General features: G+C 37.7%; 1 protein-coding gene across 3 annotated transcripts in view; it reads left to right on the top strand.

Moving 5' to 3' along the window:
- SMAD1 (SMAD family member 1) overlaps positions 1 to 20,286 on the top strand; it is an 80,143-nt gene extending 59,857 nt beyond the window's left edge. For all 3 annotated transcript variants that reach the window (XM_011987138.1, XM_011987137.1, XM_011987136.1), the window contains 5 exons: positions 1,012 to 1,269; positions 3,802 to 3,918; positions 7,954 to 8,175; positions 14,883 to 15,139; positions 18,903 to 20,286. In XM_011987138.1, the coding sequence (XP_011842528.1) occupies positions 1,012 to 1,269; positions 3,802 to 3,918; positions 7,954 to 8,175; positions 14,883 to 15,139; positions 18,903 to 19,046 (998 nt within the window). In that variant the 3' untranslated portion in view covers positions 19,047 to 20,286. The remainder of the gene's footprint in view (positions 1 to 1,011; positions 1,270 to 3,801; positions 3,919 to 7,953; positions 8,176 to 14,882; positions 15,140 to 18,902) is intronic.
- The last annotated feature ends 3,972 nt before the right edge of the window (positions 20,287 to 24,258 follow it).

Below are 24,258 nucleotides of genomic sequence, written 5' to 3'. Positions count from 1 at the left end.
GGATTGCAAAGGCCTTTGTTAGAGCATCCATCTGGTGACCCTGGTAGGGAAACTTAGGATCTAACCCTAGGATCTGGCTGGGCTCTGTAACTGACTGTTAGCCAGCCCTACCTTTCTAGGATAATTATATTTATAGTGGCTTTGCTTCAGGAGGTTTCTGGAGGTTGATGACCATGCCAATTATTAACTGCTTAGGTTCCTAATATAGAGCATTTAGGAGTGACAGGAGTTGTTTTCTTTGCTTCTCAACAGGTGCCTGCCTGTTGGGCCACCTTTGTACCTTGAGTTTTCAGTTGGCAAAATGTGAATTGTATGACCTATTTCTTTCTTGACCTCACAGGTGGTGGTAAGGATTCTTGAAAAGTGGGTAAGATCCTTAGAAAAAAGATGTTCATAAAGTGTGACTCCTAGGACAGGATTCAAGATAAATTCTGTCCCACAAAACGCCTCATATTTTGTATAATTATCTTCATGGCATTTGAGTTTTCTACAGTTCACTGATTTTACCTCTTCAGCTCTATTTACTATGCTGCTTTTTTTGTGTTAAAGTGAACTAGTGTGTCAGCTTAAAACACTTGTGGTGAATAATTCATATCATTCAATAAGCATTAACTCAAATGTGAAGTCTTACCAGCTGGGGCTGTGAAGTATAAGTGTCAATGGTGATAAACAATTATGCTTTGGTTTTTAGTGAATGAAAAAATTAAGAATGAGAGAACCTTAACATTTGTAACCTAAAAGATTGTATTTTGCCAACTTTCCTTGGGCAATTTGTGAATACTGCAAATCTCAGGCGTAGGTCATCAGTGATTCTAAAGGTATTGTATTTGTTCCTGCATTTGTTCTTGAGGGTAAAATAGCTTTTCATTTGAATGATGCTTTTGAGTTGGCAGCAGGGCATGGAACAGATAATTTGTTGTTGCTTACAGATTATGTTTTACTTTATTGTGATGTAATTATAGATCATCATTCTCATTTTTGTCCTTCTCTTTTTTCCCTTCCTTTTTCTAGTACTTCCTCCTGTGCTGGTTCCAAGACACAGCGAATATAATCCTCAGCACAGCCTCTTAGCTCAGTTCCGTAACTTAGGACAAAATGAGCCTCACATGCCACTCAACGCCACTTTTCCAGATTCTTTCCAGCAACCCAACAGCCACCCGTTTCCTCACTCTCCCAATAGCAGTTACCCAAACTCTCCTGGGAGCAGCAGCAGCACCTACCCTCACTCTCCCACCAGCTCAGACCCAGGAAGTCCTTTCCAGATGCCAGGTAGGTTGGAATGTTCAGTGATGTTCTGTGGTCACATCAGTGTTATCACAGTGTCATGGAAAAACTGGGTCAACCTGCAGTGGAGGGAGGTTTTCAGTCCCGGTATATGACATAGTGCTCTCGCACTTTTAGGATACAACTTTTGGAGAAAGGAGACGACGTAGCCAAGTAAGCAAATGTCTTATTTTATATTTGTCAGGCACAGATGCTTGAATAAGCTATATTTTTCCCTTGTTTTTTAAAAGGTTTTGAAACAGCTGCATCCTTCTGGGAGTGGCATAATTGTTACAGTCTTTACTCTTGATAAAAAGAAAAATAGTGTGTTACACACATTTGCTGTTATGAGAGCACAAGTTCAATTAGCATCGTTTTCATACATGGAAAAAATTCCTGTTGTAAGTGCAACCTCAGAAAAAGTATTTCCTGAGGGATGATCCCACCCCCTACTTAATTAAATTCATTTAAATGATGATGTAATCCCAAGAAATGTATACTTTAACAACAAAGGAATTACGACAGAAGTACTGGAAACCATCTGCTTGTTCAACTTAGCAAAGACAAAAAACAATTATCCTCTTTTTTTAGACATAACTGATGGTGTAATAGTTATCAAAATACATGATTAATAAGGACATTATATATTTTGAAGTTGCAGGTTAATGAGCAAGCATCTCCAAAAAAAAAAAAAAAAGAGTGGCAGATTTCTTGCCAGTAGACCTTAAGAAGGATACCCTAAACAAAAATATGCTTAATATCTATTAATGTTTTTGGAAGGGAAAAGGACTGGGCAAGTGTATTTATTGGGCTCCTTGAAATGTTTTTAAGTAAATTTGAATTCAGCATCAGTGCTGGGCCTTCAAAAATTGAAAAGTGGTCCACTTTATATTACTTCCTTTTATTTATGTATTTATTACTTTCTTTTATTTAAATCTTGTTTATTTCACATTGCTTTGTCTGGTTTTCACTCCAAAGCTGTTTGGGATGAGAGTTGGGAGATAGACTAGTTTAAAAATTAAAGTAACTGGTGACTTCCCGTCTACTTCACTCCCTTCCCCCTCACCACTAACCTGTATGATGGGCAGGTTAGTGGCGAAGAGATACATTTCAGAAGACTTTTGAGCAGTGACGGCAGCCCAGAGTGGCCACAAGATTGAATTAAAGGTTATTGCTTGAATTTACACTTTGTCCCTAGATGTCAGAGATTAAGGCACAGGCCAAGTAACAGAAATACGGAAAACAGTTGCAAGGGACGGGAGGAGGTGTTTGTAGGAATAGTAGAATAGTATCAAGAATTATCGGGTCCCTCTTGGTTGTGCTGATGCCACAGGTTGCCAATGAAATTTTCACCAGCTTCTTGGCAGAAATTCATTGACTTGAGCTCAGAGGAGGCTCTTTGTCTTTGTTCCTGGCTTGAGATAAAGCCGAGTCAGGCTTACAGCTGCAGGGAAGAGGCTGAATTAAAAGAAGCTGGAGAAAGGGCAAAAGAGGCATCCAGAGAAGATCCCAGTGGTCCTGTCTCAGTACTATGAGTCGTTGCTTGTTAGCAGCTGGATGTGAAGTTACTGGGTTATGATTCAGCTGGAGAGTGAGTCTTGGAAATCACTGGGGCTTTCTGAAGGAACAGCATGAGTTATGTGTATTTGACAGTTGCTCTGAGTGGTCTCAGTTACTTATCCAAGCATTCGCGATTCCCTCAGGTAAAATTTTGTCTCCAAGACTGTCACGTATGCTAGACGGGCTCATGATAGCTAGTGAGAAACTTGCTTTTGGATGGAAGAGGATTATTTGTGAGAAGCCTATACCCTTTGTTTTATATTAAGAAAATGCAAGACTTGTGTTAGTGTTCTTTGTTTAAATTAAAAAATCATGTTTGCCTCTTATTTACCAGAAGAAACATATATGTAAATTCTGAAATAGAAGATAGCTGTGACAAACTGATTCATTTTCTATTACTCTGTTGCTAGAGGTTTTAAAGCTAGTGATCATTTAAATGGGTAGGGAGAATGTGATCCTAACAGATTCCCTAAAGTCCTGGAAAATTAACAGTTCAAATCAGTAGGCTGTAATGAAACTCAGTTGGTAAATTTTCTAAAAGTCTAGAGATTTAATGCAAAAGACCCTGAAGCTCCTTTTCTTAAGAAGTCCATTGAAGCTTTCAGAGGTTTTCCATCTACCAGTGAAACTGAAATGCAGAGGTTCTCTCAAAGCAGATTATATTAAAGTATGCTTAAAATACTCTTCTGATTGCTTTTAAATAGCATGATCCTGGATAGGCAAACAGCTTCTAGAACTGGCATATAGTATAATACTTTTCCTCCCACTGAATTTTGACAAAAATGTGTATGATTGTGGCATGGTTAATACTTTTCAGAAATTGTACATCAAGGCCAGTGCCTGTAGCCGTTAGTCTTTTAATGGGGAGATTGAAATGGCAACTTGATCTCTTAAGAATTTCAGTACAGAAGAGGATATGTGTTTTGAGCGTGTATGTTTACTAAGGGTTAAGAAATAACTTCTTTAAAAACTTCGTAGCTGATACGCCCCCACCTGCTTACCTGCCTCCTGAAGACCCCATGACCCAGGATGGCTCCCAGCCGATGGACACAAACATGATGGCGCCTCCCCTGCCCTCAGAAATCAACAGAGGAGGTAAAACTAATTGCTACCTGTTCCCTTTCTTAGAGTCTAAAGTTTGTCCAGATGTTACTTTCTCTCACAAATTGTTGTTAGTCTTTAAAAAGAGAGCTATTTGAGAAAAATAGAGCCCAATGATAAGAGAAGCTCAGTAGAATTCCTGGATAACAAGTAAGTCTTTCATTTAAAGAACAAAAATATACTGACTTAACTAATGAAGACCTGAGAATAATTTTGCAATTATCTGTTTAGATCTTTAATACTTAATCATTTTTAACTGATGATGAATTTTTTTTTTTTTTTTTTTTTTTGAGATGGAGTTTTGTTCAGGTCGCTCAGGCTGGAGTGTAATGGCGCAATCTTGGCTCACTGCAACCTCCACCTCTGGGTTCAAGTGATTCTCCTGCCTCAGCCTCCTGAGTTGCTGGGATTACAGGTGCACACCACCACACCTAGCTAATTTTTGTATTTTTAGTAGAGATGGGGTTTCACCATGTTGGCCAGGCTGGTCATGAACTCTTGACCTCAGGTGATCCGCCCACCTTGGCCTCCCAAAGTGATGTGATTATAGGCGTGAGCCACCACACCTAGCCAATATTTTTAAATGAACAAAATGGTATTTAGAAACCATAAGTATAACAGAACTAAAGTAGAGTTTTCACTGGTGATTTCCAAAGTTGGAAGTTGGTATAACTGGGCTGTCCAAAGGCCTTCTTCTGTAATTAGGATAGATACTCATAAACCCCATCTATTTTTCAGCCCTTTTATGTCTGTAACTACAACTGGAACAAACTAATAGAATTTCTTTCTTGCTGTTTGTTTCTAACTTTGTTACTGAAAGAAATTGAGGCACAAGTTTTTCCCCTTTTCAGCCTGAAGAACTTGCAGGCAGAAATGAAAATTTCTTCCCCCTCTAGTAACAGGCGGGTCTTTGATTCCAGCACTGTATTGTCCTTAGCAGTGACAGGGTGGAGGACACCGTCACTCTTCCAGCCCTGCATAGGCAAGTGGCATAGACTTAAGTGAGCAGAGAACTCAGGTAAATGAGTTTGGTAGACTCTCTGAGAAGGTGTTAGAATCCACAGCCACACTAGCAAATAAAACTGTTCCTAAGTAACGTCTCATGAAGGAAAGTGCTTCGCTGCTGCACTCAACACATGGCATGGGTCATGCAGTTTATATAATGTTTATGCAAATTGAAGTTAAAGTGCAGTTTGGTTACTAGGTATGTCTTACTTCATTCTTAGTGCTTTTTTATTAAAATAGGAGATACTTATTAAAATAGGAGTTGCTTATATTTTTAAGTACTTAAAATTGATTTTGTCTCTATGATACATTATACAGTGGTAACTGCCTGTCATTATACATTTATCCAAACCCATAGGATGTACACCATTGTGAGTGAACCCTGATGTAAACTGTAGACTTCGGGTGTAGGTCTGTAGCATGAATGTTGGTTCATCAGTTACAACAAATGTGCCACTCTGGTGGGGGATGTTAATAATGGGGGAGGCTAGGAAGGTGTGGGGGTGGGGGACATATGGAAAATCACTCTATCATATACTCAATTTTGCTGTGAATGTAAAACTGCTCTAAACATCGATTTAAAAATTGGTGATGAAGGCTGGGTGTGGTGGCTCACGCCTGTAATCCCTAGCACTTTGGGAGGCTGAGGCAGGTGGATCACCTGAGGTCAGGAGTTTGAGACCAGCCTGGCGAACATGGTGAAACCCTATCTCTACTACAGATACAAAAATTAGCTGGGTGTGGTGGCGGGTGCCTGTTGTCCTAGCTACTTGGGAGGCTGAGGCAGGAGAATCACTTGAACCCAGGAGGCAGAGGTTGCAGTGAGCCGAGATCACACCGTTACACTCCAGCCTGGGCAACAAGAGTAAAACTCAGTCCCCCCAACCCAAAAAAAAAAAAAAAACATTGGTGATGAACTCAAAGGACCTTTCTTGGATATACAGTGTCATCAATTGGAATGTACACCGTTTTAATCAATATGATTTTTAAATCTTTTTTATTACCTCTGTGTTTTATGGTTCCTGATTATCTCTTAAACATCTTATCAAACATAATTCTTTGTCAGTGAACACTCTGGTTGGGGGAAATAACCCTTATTTCACACATCTGTGGAATTTATATTTGGAGACCAGGATACTAGGGGAGAATAGGCACAGTACCACACTATTAGGAGCATGTGGACCCAGTAACTATTATTGCTAAACCCAAAATGTCTGATTTCAGGAAACAGATCTTTAAATTGCTTTAAGATTTTTTTCATTTAAATAGCTTTAAATATTTTTTTTCTTTATAGTTTATAGTCAGTATTTTCACGAGGAAGGAATATTGGCCATTTTTTTTCTTCCCTGCCTTTTTTTTTTTTTTTTTTTTTTTTACTTCTTTTTAACCTTTGGTGATCTTCCTAGAGCAGGGATCAACAAACTACAGCCCACAGGCCAGTTCGGCCTGCTATCTGTTTTTGTGAATAAAGCGTTATCGGGCCACAGCTGTATTCATTCATTACATATTGTCTATGACTGCTTCTGTGTTACAAGGGGAGAACTGGATAGTTGTGATAAAGATTATACAGCCCACAAAATCTTTCTGGCCTTTCACAGAAAAAATGTATCAACCTCTGACCTAGATGAATAGTATTTTGAAGTATCCTGATAGCTGATAAAAGCCTTCTGTTAATAATGTTGCAGTCTGCTTTAAGATTTGGCACTTTTAAATCACTAAAGTTTTGCTCTTTGGATTATGGCAAATTGACGTGGTAGAGTTGCTTAGCAAGCAGGGAAGATAGTGTATGTTTTTAGCTAACTACTTACATATATAAAGCAGCTAACTTACGTGTGGGTTTTTTAATGAGTATTTTCCTTGGTTTTTTTTTTTTTTCTTGTGTGTGTGTGGTGTGTGTTGTTGTTTTTGTTTTGTTTTGTTTTTTACCAATTTCTAAAAGTCCATTTTAGTATTTGTGGAATTTGATGTTAAGAACACAGAGGTGTTTCTCCCGTAGCAGTTATAGTCTGGGCTTCTGATGTGGACTTTCTTTCTTTTCTTTCTCTTATTATTGTACACCCAAGACTTCAAAACCTCAGATCATTATATTATTGGTATGCTGGAAATATATGGTTTGTATTCCTGGAATCTCTAAAGCAGTGGTACTAGAGGTTTTACTACAGAAGGAATTCATCTTTAAAGCCTTTTAGTTGCAAATGTTTAGAACCATGTTCTGTTTGGAGATTTGTTAGTCTTAAGAGATTTGACTTAACAAGCTGCATCCTGTCAGTAAAGTTGGGTAATTTCCATTGTTGGCCCATTCTGGGAATGGAGAGACAAAACACACCTGCTCTGCATGACTTAAAGCAAATATAAGGAAGTTAGCATGAAATCTGGATGAGAAAGATATGATTCATTCTGTAAGAATGGCCAGCTGGCAAGATTTCTTCCTGAGTTTGAGAACTGGAGCAACACTGTAGCTGTGATAGTTATTGGCAACTTAATATGAGGTAAAGTAACTTTTTATCAATAATTAGAAACTGATTTTCATTGCTTTGAATAAGCATAGGCATACTTAGCCTTGCCAAAAGTAATTCATTTTTATGCCAATACCTTTGGCATATTTCCTATCTTCTATTGTTCTCTTCCCACTTATTTTTTCACTTGTCACTTGTTGTGTTTCTTTAGATGGTGAGCCAAAGTCTGTGGTAGGGGCGATTTCCATTTCTGCATATTATAAAGCAATTAGCATATTGTTAATATTCAACAAAAGTTTTTGCTGTGCTTCCTTAGCTGGTGTTTTGGTTATCTGATAGTAACTGGAGAAAATGGTTTTCCAATTTTCTCCAATTAGAGTAAGGAGAATGTCATATTTAGTTAAGAAGTACCTGCTTTAAACATCATAGAAAAACTGTATACATTATAATAGCAATTGCTTTTCCAATGTCTTCATTCCATGATCCTAAGCCAATTCAACCACACGGTTTCAGTTTTTGAGAGCCTGAGGCACTAACCTTGGTTGATATAATGTTTTCTTTCCTATAGATGTTCAGGCAGTTGCTTATGAGGAACCAAAACACTGGTGCTCTATTGTCTACTATGAGCTCAACAATCGTGTGGGTGAAGCTTTCCATGCCTCCTCCACAAGTGTATTGGTGGATGGTTTCACTGATCCTTCCAACAATAAGAACCGTTTCTGCCTTGGGCTGCTCTCCAATGTTAACCGGAATTCCACTATTGAAAACACCAGGCGGCATATTGGAAAAGGTGAGTTTTTGCTTTAACCTCTTTCGGATGTTTATCTGTTGTGTCCCTGTTCCTCCAGAGCTGACTTAAAATCATTCCTGTAACAAACTAGTGTAGCAAAGACCAGGTAATGTTCACTTGCTGCAGTTTGTAAATATTTTTCCAGTTTCTGCTATCTGGAAGCTCTTGCAGTCAGTGATTTTTGTGGTCGATCAACTCTCATAATATTGAAATTAATTACTTGAAATTATGATTTGCCATTTTAAGACACTATTCTGTATGATATTTTGCTACAGAATAAATTGGCTGTTAAAAAATGAATTACAACCTAAAATTAAAAGCAAATTAAATTAGTTGCTTAATTGTATTTCAGATGAATACCATAACTCAGTAAATAGAAAAGAAAGAACTAGATTCTAGCACAAACATCGTGCAAGGTGGCACAATAGAACCCTGCAGTGAATGTACCTTCACAGGGACACCAAATTGAACAACTGTCCATATAAGAAACTGTCCATATAAGAACAACTGTCCATATCCTCAGCCTAGGCTGAGTGGAATAGATAGAGTAGGGGTAGGATTTCAGATAAATCCCAAATTCTTTTTAGTAAACTTGATTATTTCATAGCAGTATGAGTGAAACCATTCTGAAACTTTCATATGTAAAGATGAAGCAAATGACTAAATGTGTGGATATTGTTGGGAGCCTGGGTTTCCACTGTGGAAGACAGACATATAAATGCAGAGGGGAGCAAAAACTAAACCCTATGAAGGAGAATAGAGATATCAGTGCAAAATTCTGATTTTAATAATACTTATGTGTGTGTGTGTATGTATGTTTATGTTCTCATGTATTACATATGTGCATGTGTATGCGTATGTATATGCGTTTTTACGTGCGTATGGTTTCTGATCTGCCTGCTGAAAGGGCCCAGAAGCTTCCATACCCAGTAGCAATAAGCATGTCTAGTGTTCAGATCATCATCACTAATACTATGTCCCACTGAAAGGAGCTAGGGCTCCTTGAAGAAATGGCTGACCCCTAGGCTGGGATAGGTAGACACAGGAGGACCCTAGAGCATCTTGTTATGGCAGAAAGTAAAGAAATGCTGATGGAAATCATGGGGCATGCCTCAGGAGCCAACTCTCAGACAATTTGAGCCCCAAAATAATTACAGTGATGAATTTTACTTCGTTTTATTTATTTATATTTTTTTGAAATGGAGTCTCCCCCTGTCACCCAGGCTGGAGTCTAGTGGTGTGATCTTGGCTCACTGCAACCTCCACCTCCCAGGTTCGAGTGATTCTTGTGTCTCAGCCTCCTCAGTAACTGGGAGATTACAGGTGTGCACCACCATGCTCGGCTAATTTTTGTATATTTAGTAGAGTCGTTGAGTTTTACCTTATTGGCTAGGCTGGTCTCGAACTCCTAACCTCAAATGATCAGCCTGCCTTGGCCTCCCAAAGTTCTGGAATTACAGGTTGTGAGCCACTGTGCCTGGCCTCAGTATGGCATTGAATTTTACACCATTGAAAAACAATATGAATTTGTAAGTCCATACTCATAATAAATAGATAAATAAGTGAATGGGGAAGGCTGGTTGATAAATACAGAGTGAGTGCTAAAGTTCGAATATCATCATTTTGCAACCATCATAGTAATGATCAGGCAAGAATCATCAATGGATGCTAAATATAAAGAAAATGTGTATGAGAATCAGTATATTTGCATGGTCTTAAGAGTGTTTACCCTCAAACTGCCTTTTAGTATGAGGGAGAATAAAAAGCATTAACTAAACAGTGGAGAAACTGTATCATTTGTATTTTAATTGTAATTGTATAATTGATGGATGCCCAGTTTTGACTGGGAGATCAAAATTATCATCACCAATGAGAGACAGATGGGTATCATATACCTCCAGATGTCATACCCTGAGAAGGCCATAACATCACCTACGCAGGATTCCAGCTGAGAATGCAAATCCTAATCTAATCCTGAGGAAATATCAGACAGACTCAAAACATTCTATTAAAAAGGGTGAAGAAGGGGGACTAATTTTTCCAAGATATCAGTGTCAAAAGACAAAGGTATGGAAATGTTCCAGATTAAAAGTAGTTAAAGAGATATGACACCTGCATGCAGTATCTAGCCCTGGATATGATCCTGTACTGAACCGGAGAAAAATATTAATGTTGTAAAGGACATTGTTGAGGTCAGCAGGCAAAACCGAAATATGAATGGTGGATTAGACCAATGTTAAATGTATTAGCATTGCCAACTACACTATGGCTATATAAGAGACTATCCTTATTCTTAGGAAATACTTAAGTAAGGAAGTGGTTCAGGAATAAATTAGTATATAAAGATACCTGTCTACTCACCATCTATCTACCTAAAACCTGTGTTACAATACATACAGACAGACAGACACACACACACATGCATGGTGCGTGTGCAGCAGCAGTGGGGAGAGAGGGCCCAAGCGATCAAGCAAATGGAGTAAATTGTCACAATAGATGCATCTGGATAATGGTTATACGGGTATTCTTTGTTCTGTTTTTCTGTGTTCCCTTTCAAACTTTTCTACAAATCTGAAATTATTTCCGGGGTAAAAGTATGAAACAGTAACCTGTGAAATTTAGAACAGTGGACCAGATTAAAAGGTTATTTATTAGATGCTTTAAAAGCACTCAAGATAAAGTGTAACATTTAATCCTCACGGGAAGAAAACTCCAACTCTTAAATTAGGAATTGGTAGAAACTTTCTTATATAACTAAAGGAAAAAACTCTGACTATAAATTTAATAATGAAATGCTAGAACCTAGGTTCATAACATACATAGATATCTCTCTATGGTCTGTAAACCTCTGAAATTGTATATAAACAACATTTTGCATACATTTGGGAGGAAAGGACATACTTTTCATTAAATTCTAAAGATGACTCTTATCCCAAAGTAGCAAAAAAAAAAAAAAATTGTACTATGGGACATTTCCTCCTAAAACATTATTAAGAAAATAAGGATTCTTGGAATGCTGTTATTTAAAATTGTTCCAGATGCCCTGAATAGTGTACTCAAATATACAATTATAGATAATGGAAATAAGGCCAGATTATTATGTGTAGATGATATGTGTGATTGACAATATTCTCAGGATAGATTCTTGAAGTGAAATTAGTAGATCAAAATCTATTGATATATTTCACCCAATTACTTTCCAAAAAGAAATTCCAGCACTTTGGGAGGCTAAGGCAGGTGGATCAGTTGAGGTCAGGAGTTCGAGACCAGCCTGGACAACATGGTGAAACCAGGTCTCTACTAAAAATACAGAAATTAGCCAGATGTGGTGGCACATGCCTCTAATCCCAGCTACTCGGGAGGCAGAGGAAAAGTTATCACTTGAATTTGGGAGGCAGAGGTTGCCGTGAGCTGAGATCAAGTCACTGCTCTCTAGCCTGGGTGACAGAGGGAGACTGTCTCAAAATAAATAAATTAATTAAAATAAAATAAATACATACATACATACATACATAAAAGGAATTTGCATTCCTACCAGAAATATATGAGTGCCTTTCTCCCTTCATCCATGCCAGTATTATGGTTGGGCATTGTGCCTATTCAAATGATATGATTATTATCTAGAAACCTCCAAAGAATCTATCTTTTAAAAATTATGTAAGTCAGTTTCCTTTAATCTGGTAATAACCAGTTAGAAAATATAATGAAAGGGGAAATCCCCTTCCCAATAGCCACAGAAAACATCAGTTTCTTCGAAATAATCTGAACCTGCAATATGTGAGAATTACATGAAGAAACCAAATTTAACTGAGAGAAGGAAAATTTGAATAAATAGGCAGTCCGTGTTCCTTAAAGGGAAGGCTTAATATTGTGAGAACATTTTAAGCGTATTAATTCCATCTAATTTAACTTATAGGTTAAAGCAACTCTTTTCAGAATCACAGTGTGATTTTTTTGAAAATTGGAAAATGTATTCTGAATATTACCTGGAAGAATAAGCAAGTAAGGCTAGCTAACTTTGTAAATGGAAAAATAAAGAAAAAAATTATTGGCATTAGGGTTAATAAAACATTGTAAAACTATAAGTAAACCAATGTGTAGACAAAACAGTAGAATGAGTTAAACTCAGACTATTCTGTACATAAAAATATAATGTATGTTAAGTGAAGCATAGCAAATCAGTAGAGTCTTCTAATGGTTCTACAAAACCAAGTTAACTTTTGGGTGAGGCTGGAAAAGAGAAACCCTGACCTCATACTATATATGCAAACAGATTAATGAGTTGAATGTTTTTCAAAAGGCAAACAATTAAAAAGCTAGAAGAAAATATGCTTGATCAGAGAAGTAGAAATTTTCTAAGCATAAAAAGCAACAAAGGATTGTTAAAGGTTTGACTAAGAGATTGCATACTTCTGTAGGCTAAAAATATGTCACAAATAAAAGACAAACGACTAACAGGGAAACAAATAAGAAAGTATTTATATCCTTCTTACATGAACAGTTCATAAAAAAAAAAAATTAAAAATAGGACCCCAGTGAGATAAATAGGTAAGAAATATGAACAGTGAATTCACAAGAGAAACACAGATGGCTGATAAACTTTGAGAACATATCCAGCCTCACAGGCAAATTAAACAATTATTTGTCAACTATAAATTAGGGAAATTTTATTTTTGCTCTACACGCAGATTCAGTACTGGCACGGGTGAAATGAGAAAAGCATTCCTACACTGCTGGTGACAGTGTAAATTGATGCATTCTGGAAAGTCATTTGGCAGAGTTAATCAGCAGCCTTCGATCCAATAATTTAACTTCCAGGAATCTCTCCTAAGGATATTATCAAAAATTGTCCAGAGACATTTATCATGGCATTACTATAAAAGCAGAAAATTGCTATCAGCCCAGTGGTCCACTAATGGGAAAATCATTTTAAAAACACTCATACAATCATACAGATATTTTAAATGTTTGCAAAGACATTTTAATGATAGCCAAAACCAAATACAGTGTATCAAACTATTAATAATTATTGCCTCTGAGTCGCTAAAAGAGTGATAATATTTTCTACCTCTTTATATTTTGATTTACTTTCTGATTTTTCAGGATGAAAATTTGTCATTTTTATCAGGAAAAATTAGTAGCACACACACTCTTAAATTGTTTTATCTACATCAGGCCAAACAAATGGGCTTCTGCTCCAGCAGCTATTTAATTGTTACAGAAATCCTAACTGTTGTGTATACATATAAACACAACATGTAACATTTTCTATGAGACACAGTATAGCCTTGACTAAGCCATACCAGAGTTACCTACAAGGTGGATCATTTAAACCCACATAGGATCTAACGCTGCTGGGGGACCTATATAAAGTCATCTCCCACAGTGGTGTGGGGCTTTGTGAGAATGAGTTTTTTACCCCTACTTTCCTTTTTTTAAAGGCAGGGTAAGACCAATTTGCTACACTTTAAGCAGTCTGGGTCTCAAAGGAAGAAGTTCGGAGCAGGTGATAGTTTAGTGAGATCTAATTTTACATACACCGTATGACTTTTCTAGTTTCATTTTCATGGTTTTTTTACTGGATCTTATATCTTACAGCTCTTGGCAATACTTCTTCCACCTGTGACTTTACAGTTCCTCTCTTCTCTTTCTCCTCTCTTCCCTTTCTAAAATTTTCCAAACATCTTAGCTGTACAATAAATGCAAGAGTGCTTTATGGTAAATACATAGCATCCAGGTTTTATTATGTTGTATTTTTAGAGTGAAAATATACTTTCCATGTCTGGCCAAGTAGGACATTAATTACTTACCAAAATGAAATCGCTTCATTTTGTTGTTGTTGTTGTTGTTGTTTGAGACAAGGTCTCACTCTGTCACCCAATCTGGAGTGCAGTGGCTTGATCACAGCTCACTGCAGCCTTGACCTCCTTGCCTCAGGCAATCCTGCCACCTCAGCCTCTGTGTAATTGGGACTACAGGCATGCAACACTGTGTCTAGCTGATGTTTTTTCTTTTTTTTCTTTTTTTTTTTTGGTGGAGATGGGGTTTCGCCGTGCTGCCCAGGCTAGTCTTGAACTCCTGGACTCAAGCAATCTGTCCACCTTGGCTTCCCAAAGTGCCGAGATTACAGGTCTGAACCACTGTGCCTGGCCTATTAGTATTTTTTTAAACATTTTGTTATTTTTCTAGAAACCTCCTAGATACTGTGTTAACTAATACAGTTAACTAAGATTTTATCAATCATACATCAGCCATCCCCAATCTTTTTGCACCAGGGACCGATTTCATGGAAGACAATTTTTCCACAGGGGATGGGGAAGGGATAGTTTCAGGATGAAACTGTTCCGCTCAGATCATCAGGCATTAGATTCTCATAAGGAGCACGCAACCTAGATCCCTCACATGCACAGTTCACAATAGGGTTCATGCTTCTATGAGCATCTAATGCTGCCACTGATCTGACAGGAGGTGGAGCTCGGGCTGTAATGCTTGCTCACTCACCTCCTGCTGTGTAACAGGCCACGGACTGATACGGGTCCATGGCCTCGGGGGTTGGGGACCCCTGTTGTACAGGACTTAGAGAATAGCTATCTAACTAGCCAAAGTTTAAATCCATGTAAATTTAAGTTTCTGTGTTGAAGCTGCACAGGTGCCTTTGAGCTATAAAAATTAATAATAACTAAATTATATGCTTTGTCTTCCAATAGGAGTTCATCTTTATTATGTTGGAGGGGAGGTATATGCCGAATGCCTTAGTGACAGTAGCATCTTTGTGCAAAGTCGGAACTGCAACTACCATCATGGATTTCATCCTACTACTGTTTGCAAGATCCCTAGTGGGTGTAGTCTGAAAATTTTTAACAACCAAGAATTTGCTCAGTTATTGGCACAGTCTGTGAACCATGGATTTGAGACAGTCTATGAGCTTACAAAAATGTGTACTATACGTATGAGCTTTGTGAAGGTAAGTGAACTCTGACTCCTCCATTTAGGGTCTTACATACTTTTGCTGTGCTTTTTTTTTTTTGGCAATATGTGAATCTATATCTTCTTGATAATATGTTCATATTAGCTGACTTATTATCTAGGCATTTTTAAACTGTAACAAGAGTGTCAATTATTAGGAAAATATCATAGGAACATAGGAGTACTTGTATTAAATATCAATAGCTGTGGGTTTTAATAGCCTTTTCCTTATTCAGATAGCACCGCTTTAGCTATTGTATTACCAGTAGAATATGTTATGTTACATATTTAAAATATAATTTAAATACATGGTTGTTTTACAAGATCAGTTGAGTAAACATATCTTCCTTACTTTTCGTTCTTTCTTTTTAGTACTTTTATGATGGTAATGCTTGTTTTTGTTTCAAGAGTAAGGAAGTGATCTTTTTGTAAAAATTAAAGTTCATCACATTGGAAATTGTGTTTGGTCAGGTTTTTTTAGTGGTTTCAGTAAGCCTCATGATTTTCTTAACAATTCAAAAGTTAATAAGGCCTTTGCCCAAGATAAATAGATGCCTTAGCTCAAAGATTGCATTGTAAGGTTTGATGAGGGAGAAGGTTAAACACATTGCTCATAATAATTGATCTTTTTGCTGTCTCATCTTCTGCCTCTGAGAAATAAAAATTTTTAGGATGCCATTGAAATCTAAAAAACCTTAAATGTCTGATTAGATTTCATGAGTCAGTGACTTATTCTAGTAACTGACCTGTCTCTGAATTCTCAAAAATAAGTTTCATCCTCTTGTACTTTGAGAAACAGAACTAATTATATATTTGAGTGAGGCAATTACCTTTTATGTCTTCTGTTCAGAAGCTCACCAAACTTCTTGTTAAACCTGTTTTGTAATGTATTTATTACTGAGGATAATTTTGGAGCCTTACTTGTTAATCATCCCTTAGATCAAAGATACCTTTTCCTGAATATAATTACTTTTCCTACTTATTTAAAGCACCTTAGATTTTCAGTGTGTTCCCTTAGTGTTTGTTTTTGTTTGTTTGCTTGCTTGCTTCCTTTTTGCAGTGTACTTCAACAGTTATTTGTAGCAGAGTCTGGTACCTTGTTAGTATTAAGAAAATTTTTTTACCCTTTGAAGAGGTTGACCTATATGCTATGTACATATGGGGCTACAAAGACCTATCTTATTCATTATTAACATGTGCTGTTTAATTTTTGACTTAGCATTTGGCTCAAATAGTTTTTAAAATTAGAACAGTGACCTGCCAGAAGTGTTTTCGTTTATTGTTTTTATTGGTATGGAGGAAAGAACAACTCTTGAGAGTCGAGGTGCAGTTTCCAGTTTTTTTCTGCCATTTTAACTGTGTGATTAAGGCAGATTTCTTCTCTGGTTCTCATGTTTATTATCTTTGAAATGGGGGTGAATGGAGTTGAGAACTGTGGTAATTATTATTAAGGTCCCTTAGTGAGTCTATTATTGAAGGACCACTCTAGGAGAATTTATGACTTTAATGTTCCAATTAGCTTCCTGCTCAAACTCATTTCTTATTGTTTATCCAATCAATGTTCATTATTTTACTTTTGTACAGTTTTAATAATTTACTTTTACACAAGTAAAAACAACTTTTACACTAATAAAAGTATTTATAATGCAAAGTTATGCATTCAAAATTTATTAGATTTTATTCGTTCAGCAGATATTTTAGCACTATTTCAGAGAAGTAATACAAAGATGAAAAAGCACCTAAAGTCTCTATTATCAAGATCCTTATGCTCTAGTATATCTTTAATTATAATCTGATAAGCACTAGAATGGAGAATTATACAAGATATAATGAACTTAGCCTGGAAGTTGGATTTAGAGAGCCGAAGGTAAATAATATTTAAAAATCCTGCTGAATGTTAAGGAGAAACTGTTTATCATATATTAGCAACAAAAAATGTGCACACTGTTTTTACAGAACTGTTCTTTATTATATGGACTGCACACTTTATCCTCTCCCACTCAACATTTTAAAGAAATTATAACGGAACATTTTACTAACAGTAGCCAATCTTGAGCTGTTTTCAAAATGATCATTTTTGGATGTTAACATAAAACATATTTTATAAATTATTTGTACTTTAAACTCTATGTCTGAAAAGTCCAAGTCAGCTCAGCTGAACACATATTTATAGAGCTTCTGCCTTCTGTCGTTATGCTATATATCGGAGGTAAAGATAAATTCCTGCCTTCAAAGATGTTGATATCTGATGGAGGAAACCTGCACATAAGCCTGTAAATTAAATTTAGGAGTTTGTTTATATTTACAAACGCATGAGTGTACGTACATCTATGTAGATACATATATCTATATAGATGTAGTTTATACAAGTTTTGATGTTCGGATACATTTCCTTTTCTTTCTTTCTTTCTTTTTTTTTTTTTTTTACAGAGTCTCACTCTTCGCCCAGGCTGGAGTGCAATGGTGTGATCTCGGCTCACTACAACCTCCGCCTCCCAGGTTCAAGCAATTCTCCTGCCTCAGGCTCCCGAGTAACTGGGATTACAGGCGTGTGCCACAGCACCGGGCTAATTTCTGTATTTTTAGTAGAGTCAGAGTTTCGCCATGTTGGCCAGGCTGGTCTCAAACTCCTGACCTCAAGTGATCCACCTGCCTGAGACAGAGTCTTGCTCTGTCACCCAGGCCGGAGTGCAGTGGTGTGATCTTGACTCATGGTAACCTCCGCCTCCTGGATTCAAGTGATTCTCATGCCTAAGCTTCCCAAGTAGCGGGGATTACAGGGATACACCACCACATCTGGCTACTTTTTATATTTTTAGTAGAGATGGGGTTTCACCATGTTGGCCAGGCTGGTCTGGAGCTCCCGACCTCAGGTGATCTGCAGCTCCCGACCTCAGGTGATCTGCCCGTCTCGGACTCCCAAAGTGCTGGGATTACAGGTGTGAGCCACTGCACCTGGCCCCAGATCTATTTCTTAAAACCACTGGAGTAGATAGGTAGCAGAAATAAATAGAACCCAACCTTCTCTGATACTCCTCATGAAACAGTGACTAAAGGATTAATCATTGTCCATCCCCACCAGTGAGTTTTTGATCTTTGCAGTAGCAGTTACTTTTCTCTTTTTCATAGTGACTTTATTCTGTGGAACTCTACTGTCTTAATGCAGTAGTTCTGACAAGCTACCTTCTTGTACAAATGAATGATAGAATGTATTGATTCATGGCAATGGCTAGGTGTCAATAATAGCTTTTTGGATACTTAAATGTACTCCTGCCCGTTTTGCTTAGAGATTGAAAGGTCAAGAGCTGTGTGTTGATAGGAGGCTGATTCAGTGGCCGAATAAGGAAGAAATTGAATGTCAGTCTGTCTAGCATAGCTTTTTTGTTTTATTTTCTTGATAAAATGAGAATTTAATAATAGCTATTACATTACTATCAGAAATGGGCAATTAAAATAAAAGTTTTACAGTGCCTTTATTAAGACAACTTTATAATGTATTTTAAAATCTTCATTCCTCAAGACTGGTAATTCTTATTGGAATCCATGGATGGACCCTGGGGAGCTAACATCCATCCTTTGAAATTGCCTGCCAAATTATATGTGTGTTTGTATATGTGTGTTTTTTTCTCCCCGGCGGCGGGGGGCAGGGAGGAAAGATGCATAGCTTTAATCAGAGTCTTGGTTATGTGAACCCTTCTTACTTAATAAGTTTAACCACTGAGTTAAAACAAGTTAAATGACCTCCAGTATGTTTTTCCTAGGGCTGGGGAGCAGAATACCACCGCCAGGATGTTACTAGCACCCCCTGCTGGATTGAGATACATCTGCACGGCCCCCTCCAGTGGCTGGATAAAGTTCTTACTCAAATGGGTTCACCTCATAATCCTATTTCATCTGTGTCTTAAATGGCCCCAGGCATCTGCCTCTTGAAAACTATTGAGCCTTGCATGTACTTGAAGGATGGATGAGTCAGACACGATTGAGAACTGACAAAGGAGCCTTGATAATACTTGACCTCTGTGACCAACTGTTGGATTCAGAAATTTAAACAACAAAACAAAACAAAAAAAACCACCTTGGTAACATACTGTTGATATCAAGAACCTGTTTAGTTTACATCGTAACATTCTGTTGTAAAATCAAACTAAAATGCAGACTTTTAGCAGGACTTTGTGTATAGTTAAAGGAGAAATGGCCAAGCCAGGGACAAATTGTCTATTAGAAAATGGTCCTAAGAGATTCTTTGGTGTTTGGCACTTTAAGGTCATCGTTGGGCAGAAGTTTAGCATTAATAGTTGTTCTGAAACGTGTTTTATCAGGTTTAGAGCCCATGTTGAGTCTTCTTTTCATGGGTTTTCATAATATTTTAAAACTATTTGTTTAGCGATGGTTTTGTTTGTTTGTTTTAAGTAAAGGTTAGTCTTGATGATACACATAATAATCTTTCTAAAATTGTATACTGACCATACTTGCTGTCAGAATAATGCTAGGCATATGCTCTTTGCTAAATATGTATGTACAGAGTATTTGGAAGTTAAGAATTGATTAGACTAGTGAATTTAGGAGTATTTGAGGTGGGTGGGGGGAAGAGGGAAATGACAACTGCAAATGTAGACTATACTGTAAAAATTCAGTTTGTTGCTTTAAAGAAACAAACTGATATCTGAATTTTGCTGTGTTTCCATTTTTTAGAGATTTTTATCATTTTTTTCTCTCTCTTTTGGCATTCTTTTATCTCATGCTCTTCAAAAGGCAGTTCTGCAGCTGGTTAATTCATGTAACTGTGAGAACAAATGAATAATTCCTGCTATTCTGAAATTGCTTACATGTTTCAATACCAGTTATATGGAGTGCTTGAATTTAATAAGCAGTTTTTACGGAGTTTACAGTACAGAAATAGGCTTTAATTTTCAGGTGAATTTTTTGCCAAACTTAGTACCTCTGTTAAATATTTGGAAGATTTAAAGAACATCCCAGTTTGAATTCATTTCAAACTTTTTAAATTTTTTTGTACTATGTTTGGTTTTATCTTTCTTCTGTTAATCTTTTGTATTCACTTATGCTCTCGTACATTGAGTACTTTTATTCCAAAACTAGTGGGTTTTCTCTACTGGAAATTTTCAATAAACCTGTCATTATTGCTTACTTTGATTAAAAATTTGTCATTTCCTTTGTTCACCTACTAGATTTTAGGATCAGTACAGTTTGCTACCCTTCTGAGAGTTTTTTTCTTAAATATCCTCCACCAAACATGAGTGAAATTACTATTTCAGAGACTGGACACAGCAGCATGAAGAGACTGGAGCCAATTTCAGTCACAAAACACAGGAGATGTACACCTTTAAAAATTAAGAAAAACTACAAAAATCTTACGTGTATGAACTTTTTAATTTTAGAAATTACAGCAACGGCACTTGTTGGTTAGTACCAGGCAGTCAACCAAAGCAACAATTTCTAAACTTCAGATGAAGATACAAGCGTGACTGTGGGAGGAGGTAATAAAGGGGGAGGGATGAGAACTCACAGTGCAGCAGATGACGACTACCTTTGCAGTCAGTCTACTTAAGGCTGGGATGATCCCAACACTACCCATTCCCCCACAAAAAAGTTTCCCAATGAGGGACACAGATTGAAGGACACTTAGATTATTTCCTGCCCCAATAGATGCCATTCTTTCTCCTTTACATTTTTGTGTATCTTTCCTGGAGTGTGTTTATGAGACCTGAAATTTAAGGACCCTCCCTTTTTAAACCTGGTTTCAAAGAAAAGAATGCCTTTTTCACCCCCAAAATACAACATTTATTCCCTAAACTATGACCAAGCAAAAATTTCTACAGCTGCTTTTTGTGTCCAAAAAACAATGATATAAGTAGAGAAATCCCCGGACAGAAGTCCTACATTGTAACACAAATTCACGCACATCTTTGCTGGGTCACTTAACTTCTGTGAATCTCTGTTTCTTCATTTGTCAAATAATATAGTTGTGACTTGTCACAAAATTGAGGTGCAGATGCCTTAAAAACGCATCTGCCATGCAAGTGTGGGAATCAGTTGAACTCTCCCATACGCTCTATTTTCCACTTACCTAAGTCATTTCAAGCACAGGCGATCTAGATAATAGTGATTGGTGAGATAAAATCAAAGTTGATATTTAAACTATTAGCCTTAACAATGAAGTAAAGAGATAAAGAGCTCAGGCTAGGATTCCTCATCCTTTTCCTAGTGAAAAGCCATTTTTGAGTTCCCATGGTTGCCTGGTGGGACAATTATGCAAGTTGTTAGTTGGGTGTAGCAATGCTGGTAGCCAGCTTGAAGTTCTATCAGATAAAACATCAGGATCATCCAGTAGATTGAAATCTCCTGGTTGGGACCTGTGGCGTTTGCAACATGGTGCATAAGTAGGTCCTTCATGGTTAAGTGCAACTCTATGTATTTTTGGTGAAATCTTAGGAAGACCATTGTCATCAGCCATAGGAGGCTATAAGTCTCTTGGAAAGGTTTAATTAAAGGAATGAAAAAAATCAACTATTAGAAGTGGGGGGCCCTAGAGCTCTTGCGTCATTCTTCATTTAATAGTATTTGACTTCCATCAAGTTTTTTAGTTTTTCTTCACCTGTTTCCTTATCTGTAAAATGGAGACAAGCCTACCTCCTGGAATTATCATGAAGATTAAGCTGATACATGCAAAGCAGTTAGAACCTCTCAATAAGTGTTAATACAGCCAGCTAAATCTGGCTGGGAAGACACCTGAAAGGAATTTTATTCAAGAGAGTTTGATGAAGACCTACTTACCTTTGAAGTATTTAATAAACACAGTGGAAGATTTATGTTTGAGGAACTCAGAGTCTAGAGAGGGAAACCTGGAGAAAACTAGCAATGCTTGAGTGCCTAGCCTGTTGTTTTCCAGGACTCTGCAAGGGGTTCCCAAACATTGTCTGTCATCCTCCCAAGGACATATGAGATACTACTCTGTCCCCAACTCCTTATGGCATTTTTCTTTCTTTCAAGATGGAGTTTCACTCTTGCTGCTCTGGCTGGGTTGAAATGGCGCGATCTCAGCTCACCGCAACCTCCACCTCCCAGATTCAAGTGATTCTCCTGCCTCAGCCTCCCAAGTGGCTGGGATTACAGGCATGTGCCACTATGCCCAGTTAATTTTGTATTTTTAGTAGAGATGGGATTTTCCCATGTTGGTCAGACTGGTCTTAAATTCCTGACCTCAGGTGATCAGGCCGCCTCAGCCTCCCAAAGTGCTGAGATTACAGGTGTGAGCCACTGCACCCGGCCACCATTTTTCTTACAAATGAGGAAATTTAACTCAGAAGCTAAGGAAGTTGCTCAAAGTCACCTAGCTAGTTGGTGTGGAAATCAGAGCTTCAATTCAGATCTGACTTTAAAATCTAGAGTTAATTCTATTAAATACTATATTCTTTCTCTTGTGAGTTTACAGTCATATGTACTTACTATAAAATAAAGTAGAATGAAGAGCACAGAGGGAAGAAGTAGTTAAGACTTGGTTGGCTGGAGATCAGTGGAGTTTTTACAGCGGAAGTGTCATTTAAGATTGAGCTTTAATCATGGGAAGCATTTTGATAATTGGAGGAACTCGTGGGCAGGAGAAGACTCCAAGATAGATACCTGTTGTTTGCCATGCCCCAGCATCTACCCCCCAGTTTTTAAAGATGTGCCTTCCAGCCTCAGGGTGACTGGGATTTATCATACTGCATGACATATCACCTCTGGCCAGTGTTGGATGGAACCTGCTCTTTGGGAATTCTGGAGCTGGAAATAAAGTCTCTGTGTGGCTGAAGATACAGTAAACCTTGTGAATTGTCCCCAGTCCTCTCACCTGCTATATGGGCTGGAGACGAGAAAGAAGAGAGAATTCTCAGGGCATGCAGCGTCCTGGGTCTAGGATTTACCAAGACCTGCCACATTTCTGTTCTTTGCTATCCTACCCCACCTCCCTTTTGCTTAATGTGGTTTCATTTGGATTTTTGTTCCTTAGAAGCAAATGAGGATTAAGTAATACTGTATGTAACTATTTGACTGTTTAAAAAAAAAAAAGATAGATCCTTTTTTAAATAGATCATTTTCTTTTAACCAAAATAATACTTGTTCACGAAAGATTTTTAAAGTGTGGGATAAAAAAGCGGAGTCACGCAGCAGAAGTGTGCTGGACCCATAAAGTAAGGGATGAACAAAAAGAAGAAACCTAAAATCACCTGTATTAACCCATGATAATTAAATTAGTTTATCCTTGAACTAGGTCATGATAACCTGGCATAGAGGTAGCACGCTATAGGAAATGCAAATCTAGAGGTTAGTTGGATCACCTGCTTAGTAAAGAGATGATGATTGACTCCATTTTTTAAGCAGTTATTGAGTACCAATCCTGTGTCAGCCACTGTGGTGGGTGATAAAAGTGAACAAATCTCAGCCCTGCCCTCAAGGGGCCTGAACTCTAATGGGAAAGACAGACAAATAAATAGACTGATGGCACAGTGCCATGATAGCAAGGAGCAGAGAACAGTACATAACCCAGACAGGAGTAAGGGGGAAATTCTCAGAGGAGACAGTGCCTCAGAGCTGAGTCTTGCTGTGCTAATAGGTATTACACAGCAAGGGATGAGAAGAGGGAAATGTGTACCAGGCAGAAAATAAGGCATGACTGTTGGGAACCACCAGTAATTCTGGGTAGCTGGAATGTAGGACAGTTCTATGCAATGGTAAGTAAGAGAATGGAGAGGTAGGAAGGGGCCAAGCGATTAACAATCTTGTGTATGTTCTGCTAAGAAATGGGATGTTCCCCAAAGATTTTAGCTCCTCGGGATCTCAACCCAAGGATCAAATAGAACAGGGGCCAGGAGAAAACCAACAGCCAACCATACACGTAAGGAGGAGAAAGGAGCTAACAAAGAGTGGGAAATAATCATAGTAGCCAAGGGAGGCATTTCAACAAGCAGGGCTTGATTTACAATATAGAGAAGGATGGAACTTAGAAGAAGTTTACACTTAGTAACTAGGAAGTCTTTGATAACCTTAAAGTTTTGTAGGAGTGGGGCATAAAGCCAAATTACAAGGGACTAAAAGGAAAGGGAGCATCACACACCGGGT

Source organism: Mandrillus leucophaeus, unplaced genomic scaffold (assembly GCF_000951045.1).
Source record: "Mandrillus leucophaeus isolate KB7577 unplaced genomic scaffold, Mleu.le_1.0 Scaffold301, whole genome shotgun sequence".
In the NCBI taxonomy this organism is placed as follows: Eukaryota; Metazoa; Chordata; class Mammalia; order Primates; family Cercopithecidae; genus Mandrillus; species Mandrillus leucophaeus.
This window is presented reverse-complemented; position numbering and strand designations above follow the sequence as displayed.